Here is a 23,095-nt window from a genome sequence, read left to right on the forward strand (position 1 = left end):
CACACATTCTCAGGTCAGTTTTGATTAACAAGAATCACATGACAGAGATGAGACAACTCTTACATTCATGCTGAACTATTACTTCCACATAGAAGCCGTTTAGTGTTGTCCAAGCTCTGGGTAGGTCTGTTTGTTTATACCCCTGAAGAAACGTTCCCAGTGATTTCTCCAGGAAATTTCACAAGAGGCTTGGTGTAAAGCAAATTGGATCCCCCAGATGCTAGGCTAATACCTCAAACCTTGAACTGTTGGTACCATTTGCTTTTTTTTTCTGTCATTTATATGCCTCGGTTGATACATTTGTAAAAGCTGTGCTGCCAAATTTCACCAACTTTTGCCAGTTTTCTGCTAGGTGAAAAAACCTCTAAATTCACATGGCCTAAATGGCAGAAGCAGCAGCTTTGGAATTTGTTCTGTGGGGTATAAAAGGATTATCCTTATGAGATTTAAAGCCCATTGTTCGTAGCAAAACCGAGGAAAACACAAAAAAGAGGACAAATGTCATCTCAGACTGCAATGGGGAACTGATAAAAGGAAATAATTCTGACGGCCAAACCTTGCCTCTGAAAGCAGTAGCTATTTGATCTGCTGGTGGCATCTGCTGCTGTGTTTAAAAAGTAATTTGCACCAGTAAAAAGAGAGAGACAAAGAGTGCTGCCCCGCTTTGTACTTGCTTTGGCTGTAGAAGGTGTAAAGCAATGGAGAATCTCTTAGTGTTGACAAAGTCATACACACGCATCTGAAAGGGGAACTCAGCCCTCTGTTTAGCTCCCTGGTGAGAGAAGTCCACCTAAGTCTATTAAGCACGAAGATACCATAATGGCTCTACCTTGCAAACCTTGGACATCTGGGAGGGGAGACAAATTCTGGGCACACTGATTGCACACCTGCTTCTTACACTCTTCCCTGCCGGAGATGGGGACGTGGGCAAGGAAGGTCTCTAGCCTTAACCGAAGTGACTGTTCTTAGGCAAAACAAAGGGAAACTGTCCCTACCTGTGTATGTTTTCTTCCAGCTTTTTCACCTTCAGCTCATCCTCTTCTGACTGCTTCCTTCTGGCTTCTTCCTCTTCTGCAGAGCCAGCAGGAATTCCCTGTAGCAGCCATTTTTCCCGAAGAGCTTTTGACTGTAAGGCAAAATAAGCCAAACCTTAGGAGCAAACTGAACATATACCATCTGAAGATTGAGAAGGATTTACCTCCACTTCTGAATAGTAGATTGCCCCCACTGAATTTCTGATTTCTGCTCTACACAGTTGATTTCAGGCAATCCGTCAGCTGTTTATCCAGATATCAGATGTTCTAGATTTAGGAGCATCAGTTTTACAGTATGTACTTTATTTACTATCAATACCTTAATATGAAGTTATTTTTAGTTCCTGATAAAAACAAGAATTTGAACGACACAAATTGGCCAGCCCTACAAGAACTGAGATCTTGGAACAATAGTGTGGATGGATCTCTTGTGAATGATAAGGCATGTGCTGGAAGGGCTAAAATCACAAACCTCTTGAGGCTTCAAAAGGAAAAGAGCAGCCTGCTCTAAATAGAATGTGTTTCACAAAGGATAAAATCAGTCTGCTATTAAATTAATCAAAGATGTTCTTTTTGATTTATACCATGGATGTGTCTCTATACCTTCACAGGCATACAGACATACAGGCAGACACACATATACATTCACCTAAGTGCACACATTGCCTTTTAGCCAGACACAAATTAAAAAACATCAGTTAAAGTCTTCCAGAAACCGTGGGTAGCCCAGGGCACTGCAACACTTTCACAGAAAGCAACAATAGCTAACACCAAATAGAAGGAATCCTGGGAGTTTTGCTGTGTTTTCTACACTGAAAACATGGCTACATCCTCACCTGCCCACTATCTAATACTGCTGCAAATCACCCTGGGGAATTCACCAGTGGAGATGCACTGATTACAAGAGGTCCTTTAATTTGCACATCACCCTGTGCATCTTATTTGGTCCAAATCCTCCCAGAAGGAGGCAGTGGATCAGCTGGCTGAGAGGACAAACACCTGTTGAAAGGAAGATCAGGAGCCCAAAGCCACACAAGTCTCTGCCCCTTTGCAATGAAGAAACAGAGCTGATAGAAAAAACAGCCAAGGGACCGATCAAAGTAATCCTTTCCATTGCCCAGAAAAGAAGAGCCTTGTTTCTGAATTTGCAAAGTGATTGGCAATGCTACTTCAAGGAACCAGCTGTGACAGCAAGTATCCTCTGCAGCAAAGAGGAGCTAATAAGGAAGTCATCAGTTCAAAGAAAGTGGATTTCAGGGGCAGCCCAAACATGTAGTATCAATCTTTTCAATGCCATGTTTGTTGCTGGTGTGGAACCTGACTTGTGCAAACCACATATAAAGGAAAAACGTTCACCACCAAAAGCAGGCTTCAAACGCAGACCAAAATAGAAAGATTTTTGACATGACAGACAAGGCTTACTTGTTAGTTTTCGGGTATATATATAGACACAGTATTTATGCGCAAACTATTCTTATCACCCCATCAGGCAATTAGATTTTAATAAGGTAGCAGACAGAAAGCAATATAAAACACACAAGTGAATTAGACTTTATAAATTACTCCAGCTTTCACTGCCTTCAACTGTGCCATACACCAGAGGACTTCTTGGTGTTTTCTATGTAAATCAGGACTTCTGCATGACAGAAAATGTCTCATGTTCTTGTACCATGCAGTCATGTTCAACAGTTGGACTTGCTGATGCTGGAGATGTATTCTACCTGACTGAAGTTAGCATTGCTCATGACCTCCAAGGTGTTAGTTCACAACTTTAGTGATGACTCTCTCTAGCCACAGTTTCTGCAGTCCATTGCTCCTTTTGCTGCCACTACTGTCTGCTAGTGCTTCCTGCTTCATCTCATGGGGTGGTAGTGGGATTTCTCCACAGGACCTTTGCTTCCTGTTCAACAAGTTATATGAGGAGCAGCTGAGGGAACTTGGGCTGTTCAGCCTGGAGAAAAGGAGGCTGAGGGGAGACCTTATCAGTGTCTGCAACCGCCTGAAAGGAGGTTGGAGCATGGAGGGGGTTGGTCTCTTCTCTCAAGTAATAAGTGATAGGACAAGAGGAAACGGCCTCAAGTTGAATGAGGGGAGGTTTAGATTGGATAGGAAAAATTTATTCACAGAAAGGTTTGTCAAGCACTGGAACAGGCTGCCCAGGGAAGTGCTGGAGTCCCTATCCCTGGAGATGTTTAAAAGATGTGTTGATGAGGTTCTTAGGGACATGGTTTAGTGCTAGAGTTAGGTTAACCGTTGGACTTGATGATCTTGAGGATGTCTTCCAGCCAAATGATTCTATACTTCTACTATTACTGCCGTAAAGTTTCATCAGCTCATTCAGACCCAAGGTGATATTGAAATATTCCCTCAGCAAAGGACTCCCACGTCATCACATGCACCAAGGAACAAAGTGAGGCAGTCAAAGATGGATTTACAGGTTCTGAGGTGTTCAGTATTTAACAACCTGTGCTTTGGCATTTAAGAAGTCTCAGCAGCACAACTCAGTGGGTACCTGCTGGGCTAGATCCAGTGCAAGGAAGTGTGAAGGCTAATTGCTCTTTAGAAAATTGCTGTTTTTTCTTTAAAGAGAAATGTGCCCCGTTGTATGTGGAACTATGTTGATACATATGTCATAATCAGCTGCGGTCTCAAATCTGAAATCTTGAATAATACTCAGTTGGAAAACCTCCCCGAAGTTTCTAAAGACCAGACTCTAAAGACAAAGGCAGCCTTCTGTGTTTTAAACCTGTTTTAGATATGGCTCCAGCAGTCCTAATAAAGCCTTCGGCTAAGTGCTGCTTGGACAGTATTGAAGACATTTAGTTAACAGTCACTTCGTCATTTGCTACAGGGAGAAGGCAGTCCCCTGCTGTACATCAAAAATAAGATAATTTGTGCAGCTTCTGTTTTGGTCTTTGTCTATGTGAAACATTTAAGCTACAAAATCACATGATTTCTTTATCCCAGAAGTCTCTTTTTATTTTTTTTTTAATTTTTTTTTTTTAACCTATTAATAGCATGAATTTGAAACTGGAAAGCATCAATGGGATTTTTAAAAAAAGCATATTTAGAGACAAGAATGCTATGATCTACTAAAAATACTCCCTCTTGGGTGAAATGTCAGCATATTTTATTTAAAACAGGAAAGCTGGTAGCTTTGATGTTTTTGGCTCTCCTTTTTAAGATTATAATTAAGGCATTTGTTAAATACTATGCTGAGGTATCCAGACAAGAAGACTGCGAGAAATGGAAACATTTGTAAGAAGTATTTCTTAAAATTCAGAGGGTCTACTTGCCAAGTTGTTGAGGTTACATACATTTATACAATACAATACAATAGGCAAACAGGCAGGCACACGTCAGGGGACTGTGCGCAACCATTTCGCTGTTCGGGAAATATTTTCTCCCTTGCCAGATGACTGGCATAGTGTTGAGGCAGTGGGCAGGGGTGGAAGAATCTCTCACCTGCTTCAAGCAAACCTTTCCCAGGGTATTTTCATCAGAAACCAGGAGGGAAGGCTTTGGCACACATGATGATAGCAGGGGTGGGCTGGGTGTAAGAGGGAGGTGGTGGCAGAGCTATACTGGGTGCTTGGGCACAGCTCCCGGGGATGAGATGGTCTGGTGAGGCAGCTAGCATCGAGGCAGTCCAGCCCGTTGTAAACCAGAGACAGATGTGGCTTGGAAACAAAAGGCTGTTCGTTGCCATCTGTCCTCCATAGCTACGAAAATTAGGTTATGCTTCTAGAAAAAGAAATAATCTTGCAGAATCTTGTCCCAGGAAGAACAGGAGTTGTTTCTCAAATCTGCTAAAAGGAGAACGCTTGCATGAGGATGGAGCTCGAAAAACACTAGCTGTGTGAGTTACGCCTGCTTAACAATATTCTGCATTTGTTTTACTTTACAGTCTGTGATTAAAATGGCCACAAGCTAGTATTTCAGCATTGCTCCTCCTTCATTGTCTGTTACGAGCTTTAACTCTCTACTGCATCTTGGAGCTTCTTTATGCACCAAAGTTCTGCTGTATGATTAGACATTGTCAAAATGATAGAGGGCTCCAAGAGTGTCCAAATATGCTATTTTAACAATACAGGCATTTGTGCTGCTCATTCCGATACTGGAATGTGAATATGCTGTACATTCAGAAGACACCACTTGTATAAAACCAGCTATGCTATGTGCAGTTTGATATAAGTATTCCTTCATTTACTGCAATAGTACAATTTCTTCAGGGCTAAATCCTTCAGCAGGAATTAGATCATGTCACTAAAAAGGCTCTTGGATACTGACGTGGAAAGGGCACTGAGCTTTCAATGCTCTAGGTCACTGCTTCTCTCAGGTGATTTGGTTTCTCTGCACATAAGTGAGATTGCAGAGATAACTGGCAGCTCCACGTCTGTTTTGTTCAAATGTGAAAGGAAAGCAGAGTGACTTCTGCACCATGCAAAAATGGGAAAAATCCAGGTCATGATTCTGTGAACGGATCATGGTGAGAACAAAAAAAGTGAACAGATGTTGAACAGGACCAAAAGAAATCATGCCAGATGTTTGAATGCAGCAGACACAGTAATGGCCATAAATGTGGTACATAGCTCCCTTATGCGCTATTTATTCCAGTTTTGTGCTTCAGGACAGTAAAGCCCAAGGGCTTTAAGTTGTTTACATTTAGTGCTAGCAAGGAAATAATGCATAGTCCCTCAAATGCGTGTAGTAGAATTAGTGCTGTATTGAAGAAAATCTTTACTTTCAGTGCTGCATTTTGTTTTAATGTTGCTTCAGAAGTTTAGGTATTAGGGAACATTTTATTGTAGTAAGTAAATCTTTTTAGCACTATTTTCGTATACCACTATGCCCATTACATGCCACCTCTGGAGTACCTGCTTGTGAAAGGTGGTTAGTTCTGCCCACCAGTCTTGCTGATTTCGGACCTAATTCCGTAAACATTGCTCATAAAGAATAACACATTTCCAGTCCCACATGAAGTGTGCTAGTGTCTTAACCTGAGGCCCAGATGCACTTGCCAGTTTTTCCATTTGACTCTTTATGACAATAGAAAAGCCAGTTCTTGCTGTGCTGCTACCTTTTGAGGTAGTTTCGTCAAGCAGTTTTGGGGTTTTTTCTTGTATTTACAAGTGGTTAGAGGGGCAACCAGTACAGTTTCTCCTTAAGATCCGTGCTTGTTAAATGCAGCACTTCTCTGGCAGCTGAATAATTTTCAAGAAAACTGATAATCCTGAGGAGAAACAAAGGTCAAAAGCTGATGCAAAGTGGCCTCCTCCAGTAAAGTGTGCCTGCTTTTGAGAAACACTACTGGATGTTGACCATTCAGGGTAATGATGCTCTTTTGTGCCATGCAAAATGGGCAATAATGATGCCTGGTATAATTCCACTGAAATCAGTAGTGCTGCATCAAAGGCACTTTCACTGAAATCTTTGCCAAATTGAAGTTTTGCCAAGTCTTCAGGTTTTGAGTCTTGAAGACCACCAGACACTAACGATTTAAAGCTGGAATTACTTTTTATTACGAAATTATTTACTCCCTACATGCATTCACAATTTCTGTCCTGGAAAAAAAAGCGAACAAAGGACACTGGTTCTTCATATTCTCAAACCTGCATATAACGAGCCCATGCCTTGCTAAGAGAGTGCAATAAACCTCTTACTTCACCTGGCAGCAGTAGAGTCAGATATTAGCCTTAAACACTCCCATTAGGATGTCAGTGTAACAGGTTGCATTTCAGATTTGCTCCTTGTACTTCAGAAAACTCCCTTGATACAAAAGGCTGAATTTTCCAGGCAGATCTGGAGCTCTGGAAGCAGCTTTGAGCTTGGCTTTGCTGTTCAGCAGCTACCTGGAATCCCCTGACCAGGGACTGCAGCTTCGTAGTGGAGCGGATCAGCTACAACAGAGAGGGTAGCAGAGCCTGCCCTGCCTGTGCATGGTCCTGAGGATCTGCCTGGGTTTTATCATAAAACTGAGTTTGCAAGGAGCACAAGTGCAGGAATGACCACCGCTAAAACTCCTCTGGGATTCCTACGTTTTCCTTTCTGCCTTGTTCCCATGGCCACTCCCAGCACTACATTTCTTGCTTGCTATATTTTTAGGCAGCTTCCTCTGCTATCCAGCTGGACCTAACCCAGGTAGTGCAGGTTGCGCAGCAGGTCTGGGTCTGACCTGCTGGTGCAAAGCACAATTGCCAGCATTAGCAAAGAGGTTACTGGGACGTGTATCGAGACCACAGAAAGATTTGTTCATTTGCCAGCAGGCCTTGCTTTGCCTTTCAAAAAACAGAAAGGATATTTTTTTTTTGCATGGTTGTAGTGTGAACAGGCATATTAACGTTAGATGCCCTTAACCATCTCTGAATAAATATGCTAAAGCAGAGAAGGGCTGTAGGCATAAGCAGTATGACAGGCAGGTCCATCTCGAAATAAGCAGCTCCTCAAAATGTATTCCTGCATGATGCTGTAGTGTTTAGTTTTCCAGTAGGTGAACAAAACAGTCCAGCTCTTTGCCCAGACTGATGCAGAGTTTGCCTATGTGGGTTTTCAGTGCAATAGAGTCTGCTTGCAAAACAAAGAAGAGGTGTGGTCGTCAGCAAACACAAAATGTTTTACTCTGCTGCAAGACGGATGTGGCTTTGTACAGCATGGACTGTCCCTGCAGCAGAGCAAGGAGCCCATTTCCAGCTTGCTGGTGTGATCTGGATTTGCTTAGCGGAACTTTCTGTTGCCTTTCCAGTCATCTAAGGCACTTGTTCTAGCCTAAGGAGCATGTTTGCATGATACACAGATATTGACTCAAGCATTGCCCAGATTAGGGAATTAAGTCATGCTGAAAAACTTGCAGCTTGATTGTAGTCTTACTTCAGTCACAATGTCATAGCTAACATATGCACAGTTGAACAAAAAAAAAGTATGTTAGCTGGTGGAACTTAGGCAGTCCAAGACCAAATAGCATGTTTATAGAGAGGATTAAATATTATCCTGTAGAGCTGCAAGTTTGTTGTTATTCTTTGTTCAAGAAATGAACAAAACATTTCTTAAAAATATCTTAAGGAAGTGATGTCTTAAAATTTTTTTGAGACCCATACATTTAGACTGAGAGTTGTAAACATTTTGCAGCAGTTGGTTAATGTGCATTCATCACACAGAACATTAAAACACATTAACTAACCTTTTTCTTGCATGTTAAGACATTCCCCCTGTAATTGACAACCTTTTGTCACTAGCCGTAGGAGACTGATGGCTGAAGCTCTTCCAAAGTTTCTTCTCAGCCACACAGGTACAGGTCGCCATATCACTTGCCTGAGTTTTCCCTTCTCATAAAACCCTTATTTCAACAGGCTCCTGACCTGGTCACTGCTCCTCAAGTATTGTTTCAGAGCTGCTCAAAAGTTTTTGGGTACCTCCAAGGCAATCTGCTCATCCAAGGGACTGGTGTCCTGTTCATCCCTGAGGACCCTGTCTCCTCTTTTCCTGCAGCTCCTGGGGTGGCAGAGGTTTGGCACAGCACCAGTGAAGCACCGGACTGAGGGTGCAAAGGAGGTGCATGTGGGGAGATGAGTAAAAAATTAGTAAGTAATGCAAATAAAAATAAATGATGGCCACTGTTACAATAAGCACAACCTGGAATCATGGCAGCCAAAAGGCTTTGCAGAGATAATCTTTCTCCCTTGTTTGTTTGCTGTAGCTGGTATATTTGACAGCCCTTCAGCTCCCCTTAGTATTTACGTACTTAGACACTGCTTTTTCTCAAGGCACATGTTTGACAGAGTAACAGAGCAGACAGGAACATGTTAAATGGTGCAATGTGACCACAGAAATGGATGAAGGAAGACTAAGGTAGCTGTTGTGATTTGTGTTCACTTGGGAAGGGCTAGATCTCAGCTGGGTGCCTCTGTGGCAAGGTGAAGATATGCGAGAGCACAGCTGCAGTGTAAGCTGCATGCAACTAGAGCTGCAGATGCAGGGGAAAGGCAAGGTACCATGGCAAGGTACCTGAGGGACGAGTGTGATAATAGCTATAGCTCCATGAAGGTCTCGTGCTTTGTCTGTTTAAAAACTCTCAGGAACAGAAATCACAGCTGTACAGATAGAGGCCCAATTAGGAATTATTTGAGGGAAAAAAAGTGCCGATTGTTTTGCATCCTGAGAGCAAGCTTCCCATCCATTAGCAAGATCACCAGTGTAAATATTTTGTGTGCGTTGCTTTTAAATTGTTCAGGTCCCATATTTTATTTAACTTTGTAAACTAAGTAGACAGTTGTTTTCATACAAAGATGAAGAAGAAGAAATAAACCCCAAGACCTTTTAGCTGCCATGAAACCCATCATAGCAAGAAACATTGTCAAGACTCCGTGAGAGAAGACATGAAGTTTTGTCTATCTTGCTCAGATCAGTCAGCACCCACAAAGCCCTGGGCTGTACAGACTAATTTTGCTGGAGTGGAGCATAGGTATGGCCTGATGTATAGTAAGAGTTTCTAATATTCTTTAAGCACTTGAGATAACATTGAGACAAAAACCAACAATACAATGAAAGATAACTCAAATATAGGCTCTTTTCTACATGTATTTTCTACACATACAGGATACCAGGAAGTTCTATTTGAAGTAACAGGTCAAAACAATCATGCTGATACTAAGGTGGAGAGCTGGGGTTTATTTTTCAGTATCTCTCTTTTGGAAGCCTGTTTAAGATTTCAGACTTTTTCATGGCAGGATGATAATGATGGCTCTGGTGAATTATTTGGCTTTTCACTTGTGGTGAGAATAAAAATCATAACAAGAATAAACAAAAAAATAACTTCCAGTGGCTGCTCCAGGAGCAAGAGGAGGGATGAGGGGACCAGGCTGTCCCAGCAGGCACACACTGGCAGTGTGAGGACACGGCCTGCAAAGGGGGATAATGCTGCAATGACAGCACACGTGGTCCTCATGATGGTGGCCTGGACCGGCAGAAGGTTTCCCAGAGAGGCCGTGGGATCTCCATCCTGGGCAAGAGTCCAAATGTAGTGGGACTGAGTCTGGGCATGGAAGCAACCTGTTGGTCTTGGTGAGGGCAGGAGGAGGCCCCCAGGGTCCCCTCACACATAAATGACTCAATGACTCTGTGAGAACATCTCTATTTCCCAAGGCATTTTGGAGCTGGAGTAAGAAATAGCTTCAAGCTAGTTGAAGTTTCTGTGATTTGTGTGGTTGGACTGAAAAATGGAGTAAGACCTTCTTTTACAGATAAGACACATGGCAAGAGTTTGATTACACTTTTAGTTCCTGAAGCCAGAAAGTTAAGTGTGATTTGCTTTTCCCCATGAGTACTTACTCCATGTTTTCAAAAGTAGTAAAGCATGGTTTTGAGAGAAAACAGACAAACAATAAAACCAACCAACAAAAACCAACCAACCAAACAACTCCCCCCAAAAATCCAACTGCTCTTTTTGGAATAGTTAACAATATGAGATTTTGAAAATAGGCAAACCTCTCTGCCTAAAACAAATAGGTTTTGCAAGTTATCATCATTACCACACAGCCACAGTTGCTCTTACTATTATCTTCTGAAAGAATAATTTCCTTGCTACATTCAGTCTGTCCTCAGCTTCAGTTCATCACTCCTTCCCACATACACACATCAGTCAAAAGAGACAAAAAGAAAAGCTATTTTTTCAGAGATTTCTTTCTTTTCTCGTCTTAAAAGTTCTCGGATTCATTGTTTCACAAAGCTGGATTCAGGTCATGTGAATTCATTTTTGAGTACCTATCAAGCCATTAGGCGAGGCTGGGACTGAAGTGAGATGTAAACATCCTCGAGCTACTTTGACACAGTCTGGCTAAAACGAAAACTGCCAGAGTGGCAGTGATATGCTCAAAGGACCTTATTACCAGTGGGAATGTGATCACCAGTTTTGATGGGTTTCAAGGAAGTCCTGCCTGAGTGGGGACACATACATGGTCAACACAAGACAACCAGTTTGAAGTACAACTCACACAACAAGACCTTTTTCTGAATAAAAAAATTCTGGCAGAGAGATTATACCAGAATAATTACAATATATTCAGTTGCATGGCAATGACATGCAAGTAGATAAGAGACATGAATTGAAGGACTAAAGCTTTCTTCCCTTTGGGGTAGTCAGTGTAGCTGGCCTGGAGAAAATATTATATTATGGCTGAAAGATTTTAGCTGGAGATAGATATTTTGTTTTCTGATTACTTGAAAATGTATAAGGATTTTTGAAATCCCTCCTTTCCAAAAACTACCTCACAGCAAAGATATCCTAAGGTTTTGTATAAATCAGAAAGAATTAGTGCCCTAAATGCTTAGGCAGTGCAGTCCTATTCCCTCTCACACGCCCTTTCTGGCCTGACAAATCTTAGTTTCTCTTCTGGATCATAAAACAGGTTAGCAGAGAGGCAGAGAGCCTCTCACAGCTTAAATTCCTATAAGAGGTGGGCTCCCCAGGGTAAGGTGAGCATCAGCCCAAAGATGCTAATGCACAGAAAGTGAAGAACAGGGGTTCCCTATGCTCTGGAAATTGAAATTTCTCTCCAAATTAGCACTTAACTTCTCCATGTCTCAGAACTGTGGCTGGGAAATGGAGATGGCAGGACTTTACAGTCTTGCAGGGTTGAATTGCTCTCCAGTACATTAAAAACAGACGGTGAGCCTGGGACTATCGTAGAAGACACGACAGACCAAAAAGAGTGCTTGACTTTCAATGAGAACAGGTTTTGGGGGGTATTGCACTGACCACATAGAGAATTGAGACTGTTCATGACATCAAACGTTTTTCTGTGCTTGACTGAGTCATCATTCAGTTTAAGGGTTAATTTACTTGGAAATCATAAAGGAATTCAACATAAAGGAATAAACACACTCCTTCATTCACAAAATCTATCTCTGTTTTTCCACAATTGCAAATATATAGATATATGGATAGATAGAGCTATTTATGTTCTCTCACAGCTGTTATTTTAAGACCAGTATAAATTGAGCATGGCAATATAACTGTGGAGTAATAAAACTAAAATTTATTTATAACTAAGATATTTTCAGCTAAAACCATACCCTAATAAAACCTCTGTAACATAAAAATATTTCCTTTCCTTTCCTTCAGAGTAAAGGCGTAATTATGTTATGGATAGTGTTCATGAACTGCAGTCTTTAAGAAGCAGGTATTAACAGAAATAGGTCTCTAATATTTATCATTCCAGAAATAAAATTACTGTGGTAAATGCATTTATTGTAATAGTTTAAGTAACAGCAGAGAAGTAATTTTTCATTCAATTAGGAGGTTTTATGCTGTTTATTTCCAGCCAACACCAAACAGAGCTACAGTAAACAATTATAGAACTTCTGTTGAACTAACTACAGACACAGCCAGATCTTGGAAGAAACACTTCTACCCTATAGTTAATTTGAAATAGTAAACATCTCCATTAAAACAGGCCCACCCAACTGCTGTCTAGCTGAACAAGTTCTTAAAAGCAGCTGTTGCTTGTAGGTTATGCCTCCAGTGCAACTAATCAACCAAAATAAATTATTGTCTTCCTCAAGAAACCACATCATATTGGTGGATACTGCAGACAATGTAGTATTTGCATAAGGTGAATTTTGCCTGCTTTTCTGATGTAAAACTGTAGAAGCTGGTGACAACTGCTGTTCCCACAGACATGGCAAGCCCTGCTTGTAAGAGCATGGCCAATAAACTGGCAAAACATGAAGATTAAACTCTATCTACTGTATAAATCAAAACAAAACACATCGTCTGTTATGCAAAAAAAGAAGGATTATTTTGGTATTAAACATTAAAGCAGGTGGAAGGTAAGGAGAGCTGTTGTAAATCGCCTCTTCTTAGAGCAAAACTGCATGTTCAGGCTCAAAAACGGGGCTTCAAAACAGCTTTATACCTTTTCCAACACCAAGGGCATTTCCAATGAAGCATCTGATTGCAATTCAGACAAACACACCTCCTGCCTTCAATGGGGTTCCCTGATGGCCCTGAAATACCACATGGATGCTCCATCCCACCAGTGTCCCTCCTTCAGTTCACAGAAGAGGTGACACGGGTTTCACTGTCAGCAAAAACGGGATTCGGATTTTAGAGACTAGACTACACCAGACTACTCCAGATTCTCTACTAATCCAGACTTTCACACTTGGAGGGTTTCACTTGATTAGCTCAGAAGCTCACACATACCATTAACAGCTGAGACACATTTTTGTCCTGGTGTCCTCAGCCATGAAACCATTGGTTTCATTCCCAGGAGCCTTTGCAAAATGTGTTTCCAAATCCTTGTCCACATTCAACACTGACATTGACTAACTCTAGTGTTCACTGGGCTGTTCTGCCTAAAACAACAGGGCAGTGGCTGCTGTTCCTTCATTTTCAGCCAGGTACGCAACAAGGGAAAAATCAACAAATTGGTAGCAGAATTAAGTCATTTTGCCAGGGGTCTAATTGGCATTAGCAACCTGAAAACTGTAGGTAATCCAGCATAAACATTTGTAATAAGCTATTTCTATTAGATATTTTTCCTACGTGAATAAAATTGTCTGAAATTAACAGAACCCCTGTAGCTTCCAGAACCTTTATTAGGTAACAAAACATGCTATTTTACACAGTGTATTTTAAAAAGAAAATTACTCTGGCATTGCTCAAAAATGAACCAAACCCACTGAATCTTGGCACAAATGCCTTCTGTTGAACTCAAGCTGTAACACTTGTGGTATCAACCCAGATACTGCAGACACAGGATTAACCCAGATATAATTTTCAAAGTTTTCTCCACAGCAGATTTTAATGAGCACTGTTACGAAGTCCTTACATTATCCACTGACATCAACTGCCTCATAGCTCTTTGAATAAAAACATGGACTTCGTAGGCAAGCCTGGTCTTTTGACCTGGATTTAGGTCTTGCACAGAATTACTTGGTCCACATAACTCAGGAAATGAACCATGTTCTACTTAGCACTTCCAAAGGAAAATGGATGCACTTCATTTGGGCTGGGGAGCCATATAAGACTGAAGGACTACATTCATAGCAGACTTGTAGAGGCTTAGAGGCTCAGAGAAACCAGGGTGAAGTGAGGGGGAGATGAGGGGCGGATACACGGTTTTTCAAATTAACAAAGAGGCCTGGCAGGCCAAATACCATTTTTGTCAGCACCCACTAAGCAACCAGAACACTGAACAAAGCATGAAAAGAGAAATGCCCTCAGCCAGTGGCTCTATTTTCTCTTTTTTTTTTTTTTTTTTTTTTAGCATGGAGCCTCCTGCTGTTTAGGAGGGGCCTAGCAGCAATGAGGATGAACTCTGCAATCCCAGATAGACCTCTGCTAGCACCTCATCCAGGTGTCCCAGCAGACAGTTGTTTGGTGGTACAGGCAGCTCCTGGAGCATCAGTCATTGTGACCACCCCAGCAGAAACAACACACTTCTCCTCTGATGACAAGTGATGCCACTGAATGGAGAGGCAGAGAAACTCCTATCACATCTTGATGCCCATCCTTGCACCCAGCATTACAGACCTTAGGTCTGGCTGTACTTTTCACTGAGAAAGCTGCCATTTTAAGTTTCTGTGCCCTGGTCTCCCCTCAGCTTCCTGTGTGGTTACTGCTCTTGCTCTAGGCTGTGAGCTAAATAATAAAGGGAAATAGTTAATTTTTATGCATGTCACTCAAGAAATCTGTGCAGCAACACTTACACCAGCTGAGGGGCTGAACCCGCTGCCCCATCCTGAAAGGTTTTACTTCTCCCTATGGATGATGATAAAATTCAGTTTAGCAACAGCTATATCAAAATAAATCAGATGAAGTAGAGACCTGCTAGAACTAGCTTTACAAAAGGCTGTGCTTAAAGAATGTAATGAAAAAGCATCATTCAGTTAGCTTGGAAACAGTTAACATGATAAAAAGCAAGCATCATGAAGGCACTGTAAAGACATCTTACTGCCCTGCTGCATCAACCCACAGTTGTCAGAAGAAATTCTCCCTTGCCTGCCGCCAATGGCAGCCTGAACGAAATGGCAACTCCTGTTGCCCCACAGAAATGCAATCACATCGTTGACTGATAACAACAAAGACAATGTGTGACATCTACAAATTTACGGCGAACCGACGGAGCATTTGTGTAGGTTGCAATCAATTACCTGGGCTTAACTGCATCGTGTTTACCAGAAGATGAGGAATAATTTACAGAACATGATGGCTGGGGCTTGGAGAGGCAAGAGAAGGATTCTGTCTGTACCGTTACTTCAAGTCTGGTCTCCAAGTGCATGCGTGGGCAGAGAAGATATTCTGAGCTCCATCTCCCCACGCAGGTGCACTGCTCACACACACACACATACTATTGCACAAGCAACCTCAGTGTCTTATTTTTAAAAACACAGCCCAGCTCACTTGCTGCAAGGACAAATTGTCCAGTCCTGACCATCTTTTTCAGATACGTTTTATTCACTGAAATTCCTTAGGCTCCTCTACTGAGTTAATCTAATAAGGTTTGACCCACAAATGTGCACTGGTTACAAAAAGATCACATGTATGTTTTTGTCCTTCTCTTTGCTATGCACAAATATAAAGACAAACTCTCCTAATGACAAGAAGAATAAATAATAGAAATAATCAGGATGGCTTTCAAATGATGCTATCTGCAGCTGCCATGGAGTCCAACAGAGACTGGGGTTGCTCATCACCCTGTTAAATATCAAGGCACTTCTCCATGTAGACACACACATATGCATCAACACCCTCCCTACGTGTGCATACATGCCCATTTTATTATGCTGCGTATGCCTAATAACTTCATCCTACAATTAAAGCTTTACACACACACACACACACACACACACACACACACGCATGCTAACACCCTGTCTGCAACACACACACACACAGAGAAAACCTAATGACAGGCACCAGAAAAATCCAACGCAGCTCTGCAGGCAGAAAGTGCTCACTGAAGCCATGCAGTGCACACCCAATCCACAGCGACTGGTATCTTATCTTTATGTTAAAAAATAACAGTGTTTAATAATACCAGCACCACTGTGCTGCCGGCGCTCACACCCTCCCAATTCCATGCTCCTAAGCTGTTTCTGCAACATGGTCCTGTGCATGAAGCACACAGAATTAAAAGCAGACAGGACACGATCACTGCAAGAGATAGGCTCCGGCAGTGAAAGCTGCTTCATGTCGGAGTGGGCTCTTCCCAGCTTTCAGACGTGTGATCTGCATGTCTAATAATGAACACATTTAGTCAATCCATCATTTCTGGCATCAGTCCCTTACCTTGAAATGCTGCAGCTGAAGTATCTGGTCCTCAAGCTGTTGTCTCTTGCCTTCTATTTCTGTCTGCCTTTTCCTTTTCTCCTTGGAAAATAATTTGAAAGAGAGAGAGATCTCATCAGAAAAAACGGAGGCTTTAAGAGTAGCGGATTTGTAAGAGCATGCAAGCAGTTGAACGCATCTATACAGATGTCACCAGTCCCATTTCACCTGCTCCTCTGCCTGCTGGTATGCAAACAGCAGCGTCCTGGGAAGACGCCAGCCCCAGATGAGCTGGTCGCTTCGCCAGCAGGAGAAATTCTCCTCGCCTGCTCCAGGCAGCCGGAGCAGCAACAGAGTGCACAGTCCCAGAGGAGGGGAGAAAACAGGCATAACAGCAGAGAGAGAAGTTAAAGGGACAAAGATGTGCTTTTGTGTTTGAGATGCCGGGGCAAAAAACACGGATTGGTGGTGTAATTGTGTGACAGTAAGGGCGACATGAAAGACGTGGGTGGCATCACGGAGGAAGGGAGCCAGGCTGCAGAGAGTGTTCTTCCCCAGTGAGGCTGGTGGTAAAGCTTTCCCTGGGGTCCATGGGGAGAAGGTGTTTCAGCCAGACTGTGCACAGTTTACCTGCAAAGCATATGGGACAGATAACCCCCAGCTGGTTTTGCTTAAAATTCAAGCCACCAGCACAGACTAGCAGCTGGTCCTTACCAGCTCCTAGAAGCTTGGCAGAACAAGTGGCACCAAGGACAGCACAGACATTTCCACAGCAGAGGGTTTTCATGGTCATGATCATGAAGGCGGCCACTCATTTGGGCCCAGGCTGCTCCCTTCAGCAGGCAGCAGGTTCTCTCAGGTGTTCCAAGAGGAGAATAACCTGCTTTTCTCCTGTGCTACACCTTCCTCTTATGAAGGATCCACTGTTTTCACAGAATCACAGAATGGTTTGTGTTGGAAGGGACCTCTGGAGATCATCCAGTCCAACCCACCTGCTAAAGCAGGTTCACCAGAGCAGGTCACACAGGAATGTGTCCAGGCGGGTTTGAATGTCTCCAGAGAAGGAGAGTCCACAACCTCTCTGGGCAGCCTGTTCCAGGGCTCTGGCACCCTCAAAGTAAAGAAGTTTCTCCTCACATTTAGATGGAACCTCCTATGTTTCAATCTGTGACCGTTGCCCCTCATCCTGTCATTGAGCACCAGAGAAAGGAGTCTGGTCCCATCCTCCTGACATCCACCCTTGAGATATTCATCAGCATCAATATCAGCATCCCCTCTCAGCCTTCTCTTTTCCAGGCTGAACAGACCCAGCTCTCTCAGTCTCTCCTTATAAGAAAGATGCTCTGGGCCCCTAATCATCTTCACAGCCCGCTGCTGGAATCCCTTTAATAATTCCTTGTCCTTCTTAGACTGTGGAGCCCAGTACTCCACATGTGGCCTCACCAGGGCAAAGTAGCAGGGGAGGAACAACTTCCCTCGACCTGCTAGTCACACTCTTCTCAATGCACCCCAGAATACCATCAGCCTTCTTGGCCACAAGGCCACATTGCTGAATCATAGTCAACCTGTTGTTCACAAGGACTGCCTGGACTTCCTTCCATCAGTCTTCTGTACCTTGCAAGGAGCATTTCTCCTCACCATCCCCAGCCAGGACCAAGTTCCCTCTTCTGGAAATATTTTCTAATTTTTGCAGCCAAGACAGAAACACTGAATAGTAAATGTAGGCAGTCAAATAAGTGTACCAGCCTCAGTTTTTACGGGAACAACAGTTTTTATTCCCTTCTGGCAAAAGCATGTTTTTGTTATTTAAATATTTCAGTAGCTGTAAGGCTGGACTTAAAGACATTTGGGGATTCTTTAAGTCCCCAAAGTAATTTCTGTCCCATTTCTAGGTGCCCTACTGCTGCTTTGGGAATCCTCCATTTTCCAGGCATTTCAAACCTTCATGCCTCATCTTCAAAGGGCATATGATTAGATGCTGCCTATGCAGAAAATAATTGTGTTTATATTGGACTTCAAACCAGGGAATTTTGAGTGAAAGCACTACATTTATGAGGAAGATCAAGTTTGTTTGGTTTTTTTTAATGCCAGGCTCACTCAGAACAAAGCAAAACATTGAGCTAGATAACTGCCTGAACTACCCTACTGAAGAGTGACCCATCAGAGCAGTGATGGGAGGGCTGAAGTAATCAACCCAAAACAGGCAATGTAGTCAAATGATGAATTGGTCAAGCAGTTCTGTAATATACTGAACACTCTTACATGCTGATTGTTTGTATATATCTATATCTACATACACACACACACACACACACACTTCACTGTCTGAAGAACGTAAGAATATTGCTGCTGAAGAAAAATATTCTGCTGAAGTTGTTTTGGAATAGGAAAATTGGCTTTTTGGATAACTACAATGTCACAAAAGGTGCCTGTCTTCAGCAGAAAACTTGACATCTCATTTCTCTGTGCATGCAGAGGACAAGTTTGTATTTGTGCGCACACACATATAAAATTCATGCATGTACTTTTAAAACTCTGTCTTTATATAAAATTAATAGTCGGTGGATCATCTATCCTATCACTCTTCCAATTCTTATCTCCCCTTTGCATTTTTTAACGGAACAGCACATTGCATGGCTCAGGGGCTAAAAAACCCCAATGTTGTCCAGGGGTCTCTCTTACCATTTTCTCCATTCTGCAATATTAACAGTGTACTTTGGAGACTGAAAAACAGAATTTGTTCTTTGCTATTTCCTCAGCTATCTGGTCAGCCATGCACCAGAATAAAGTAGTTCTAAAAGCTGTTCCAGTTGATGGCCTAATATTCTCAGAATATGGATAATTCTGCCCTGTTTGTGTCAGGCTGGCCAGCTGACAGAATATTTGGATTTCACACGTGCTGACATTAACACCCCACATCTGAGAGTCCATAGGCCAGCATAAGGCACCTACATCTTCACAGTAACTGACCTACATTTTTGTGTGTGTATATAAATACATATGCTTTTATACATATATATATATATATATATATGTATATATATATATATATATACACATTCTACCCTTCACAAAAACCTTCTTGCTAAAACACATGGTGGAAATCATGACAATACCTCCTCTGGCTGGTTGTGTCATGCTTTATAATGGATGCGACAAGACAGCCTTATAAAACATAGATGGAAACGTCTTATCTTTATGAGAAAGGGAAAGCACTTAGAGTATTTTCCCTGTAGGCAGCAACACAGAAGGCACTAAAATACTTGAACTACTTAATGACTAGTGGGCTTCTGTGGAGTTAAATTGGAATATTGCTCACGTTGCCATTTTACTGGCTTTCAGTCAGCCTCTGCCCTCTGATTTTGCATCACAACTATGGCTGAGGAGTATGACAGCAAAAGTATTTCTTTTTCTCTGAATATTGCATGAGTCACAGCATTGGTAATTAGCTATCAGGATGTTTAACCATCAGGTCAGTAGACCACATTAGGTTTCTCCCAGTCACTGAAGGTTGTTGACTCTCTGTGTTCCTGCTTTATATGGCTGTGTTCTGAAAAAATGTGGTAGAAAACTGGACTGGCTGATAAAAATCTCACCAAAATCAGAATGTCAAGGATTTTACACATTCAGTAGATGAAACAAACACCCACTTAAGCAGGCCCCTGATTCAAAATTTTACTGAAAACATTGGGATACAAAGCATATTCTTACACATGGACATTCATTAAGGCACTTTTCTGTGTTGAAGCAAGGAAATGTTCCCCATTATTTTGTTCAACTACATGTAGATACCTTTTTTCCAAGTACGCCTGTTAAGTTACTGATTTACTAAGGGTTCTGGCATGACAAAAATAAAGTGCTTGCTTTGAACAGGTTCACTCCAGACAGCGTCAGTGAAATATATACGTCCTCTTTCTTTTCTGCAATGCAGGGAGTAATCCATCATTGCTCCAGCTAGTAATTAACACTAATCACCTCCAAGAAGTGACCCTCAAGGACATCCCTGATGTCCTCCCCAGGCAAGGATACGCAGATCTCCAGCCATAGTGGGGAGGCAGGAGCAAGGAGGGTGTTTGAGTGAGATGACCAGATTTGTACTGTTCCTGCACCTTTTGAAGGAGGTATGACTAGGATGCAGAACATGTGCACACCCAGTTCTTTGAAGCAATTCCATAGACAACAAGTGTTGGTTTTTATTTTTTCAGGACATGAAGCAATCTCAGACACCAGTTCGAAAAGAGGTGGAGAAGACGGGCCCTGAAGCCAGCTTGACTGTGAATGTGTTAGGCTTAACTGAAAAGATTTGTATGCATCTATTTGAGGTGTGCTGCTTTTGTAAGAATAGAGATGCTTGTTGTGGACAGCTACCTTTCCAAAATGATACAGGAGTACCATTTAGGATGTATACCCAGGACACTCTGAATATTTGGGTTATTAATGAGAAAAATAAGATTCAAACATTACATCCCTCCCTTCACTAAAAATAATAGGAAAACATAAGTGAAAGTACTTTTTTTTTTTTTTTTTCTTTTTTTACAGACTCAAATGATGGGAAAAGAACATAGGTCAAATGGTAAGGTTACTCACATCCTGAAATCTGTTCAATGAAAAAAGCAAATTGTACTCAGACCTTCACTTGTGGATGTTCAAGATGGAAAGCATACATTTTATTTCTTTTTTCAAGAAACTTGATTTCAGAAAGGAAGTAATTGCTGCTTAACGCTAAAGGGCGTCCCCTTTTCTGTTTTTAAAAAACAAACCCAAATATATCAGACAATTGGTAAGAGACTTGGAAGAGAGGAAGGTGTCAGGAGGACAAAATGGAGATCTTTAAAATCATGAGAGGAGGCATGGAGACAACCAGAGAGTGTCTACTGCTCACTCTGTCTTCCTCTGTAAGAAAAAAAAGGGGCATCAAGTGAAAGCAGATATGGCAGGTTTGAAGCCAAGGCATGGCTCTGCTGTGGAAGTCCCTGTCTCAGGATGCTGTGGGCGCCAGAAGGTGATGGGGGGCCCCGGAGAGCCTGGGTACAGTCAAAGGGAAGGAATATCCTGACAAACTGACAATACCTCTGGGTTAGGAAGCCCCTCAACCACAGATAGGTTTGAGGGTGTTTGCAAAGTTTCTGTATGCTCTTCCTTCCCTCCTGTTCATCCTAACACCACTGATTTTTCATTCCTGGAAGAAGGGGTGCAGGATTTTTGCCTGAATCATATGTTACATTTGATCAAAATAACCCATGATCTAGTGTCAGACTTGTCAAACCGTTCCAGTCAAAAAAACCCAAACAACCACAAACCAACAAGAAAAAAAAAACACCAAAGCAAACATAAGTTACACCAAAATGCTCTTCTGTGACACTGCAGTCACAGAGGACTTCAACTTTCCATTACAAAATCATTTTTGTCATTCAGAAATCTGCCTGCACAGTGAGGGGAGTGATACAAAGGTTATTCAGTTCACAGAGTCATAACTGTCTGTGGAGAAACATGCACGTCTAAAGCCATGTAAATCCTTCAGGCAGTAAAGCCTTGGCAAAGCCCTCTGCTCCCCTTGCACAGGTAGAAGCACGTGATTTATTTGGTTTAAAGCCAGCTCAGACATGCGGAAAGCACTCCATGGAGCAGCACAGAAACTAAACACTGTTTAATCGACCTCCCTGGGAACACACATGCCCAGATCTGATACCAGGCTGAGGTTTATGGTGCAAATATCCAGAAGAACATGGCAGGAAAAACAAAAAAATCCCCTGCTCAACAAACCTGATGGGCAACTTGTGAGGTTTGAAGAGATGGGCAGCATGACACTGGAGGAGTTACCACCGGTAGTTCCAGTGAATAAGCTTCCTGTTGGCTTCATCCTGCATGCCAAGCAAGTGTCCAGCTGGACATGGGCGAGTGGGTGAAAAAGAGTGAACTCCTGCCTGTTGTGTCAATGCAAAACAAATGCACCCCAAAATGGTACAGGTGGAGGAAAATTACAGCCTGCTTCAAAGCAAGGAAAACAGTTACAAAGAATTGTCATCAGAGAATCACATTAATTTCTTCAGCAAGACATTAATTTCTCCACTCTGCACAGTTGGCAGATATTAATCCCTACTTATTCAAAGCTCACACATTTTAAGGGCAGCAAGTGAAGAAACAAACAAGCAAAAGAGCTGCTGACACCTGATTTTTCGGTTGCCAGTTCAGGGACATTCATAACTCTTGGGGAGAAGGAGCACCTGGGTTTTGCTAACAGTTTCAACCTGTAGTTAGCATAATCTGACGAAACTGGTCTTCATGGAAAATTAAAATTTCCACAGGGTGGTACTTTAAATGACCATCTTCACTGTGGCGACTTCATAGATTTCAGAAGTGAAGTCAAATATGTAAATGTGTTTCCTCTGCTCACAGGAAAGAAAATATTAAGACCTGAGGCTAATTATTCACCCACCTTTTTTTTTTCTTTTTTTTCCTTTTTAAAAAGATATTTTCCCCAGCCTTTTTTATTGTTGTTTTTTCCTTTTTTTTTTTTTTTTTTCCCTCTTTCCCCCACCTGTTTCATTCCTGTCTGGTCAATTCTTTTATCTTTCTGTTGTGTTTGAAGAGTGTGAAACTCTCCTGACAGCAGCCATCCCTACCAGTTGCAATGGTGCAGCCCAGTACTGACAGCACTTTGCAAAATGCAGTTCCAAATGTTTTCTGCTGTTGTAAAAGTGCATACAATGGAAATCACAGCACCAGAAGAGGCAGGACACAGAACCAAAGCAGAGTCACTGTTACGGCAGAATAAACACACGTCGAAGGCTGG

At 42.1% G+C, this 23,095-nt stretch overlaps 1 protein-coding gene across 7 annotated transcripts in view; it reads right to left on the reverse strand.

The window, feature by feature from the left end:
* PALM2AKAP2 (PALM2 and AKAP2 fusion) overlaps positions 1-23,095 on the reverse strand; it is a 267,852-nt gene that overhangs the window by 206,751 nt on the left and 38,006 nt on the right. For 3 of the 7 annotated variants that reach the window (XM_065046386.1, XM_065046384.1, XM_065046401.1), the window contains 2 exons: positions 16,324-16,404; positions 996-1,126 (listed from right to left, as the gene is read on the reverse strand). In XM_065046386.1, the coding sequence (XP_064902458.1) occupies positions 996-1,126; positions 16,324-16,404 (212 nt within the window). Of the gene's footprint in view, positions 1-995; positions 1,127-16,323; positions 16,405-16,530; positions 16,709-23,095 lie in introns of those variants that run through there. The other 4 variants (XM_005513418.3, XM_065046387.1, XM_065046383.1 and 1 more) reach the window with 3 other exon arrangements.

The sequence above is a fragment of the Columba livia genome, chromosome Z (genome assembly GCF_036013475.1).
Source record: "Columba livia isolate bColLiv1 breed racing homer chromosome Z, bColLiv1.pat.W.v2, whole genome shotgun sequence".
In the NCBI taxonomy this organism is placed as follows: domain Eukaryota; kingdom Metazoa; phylum Chordata; class Aves; order Columbiformes; family Columbidae; genus Columba; species Columba livia.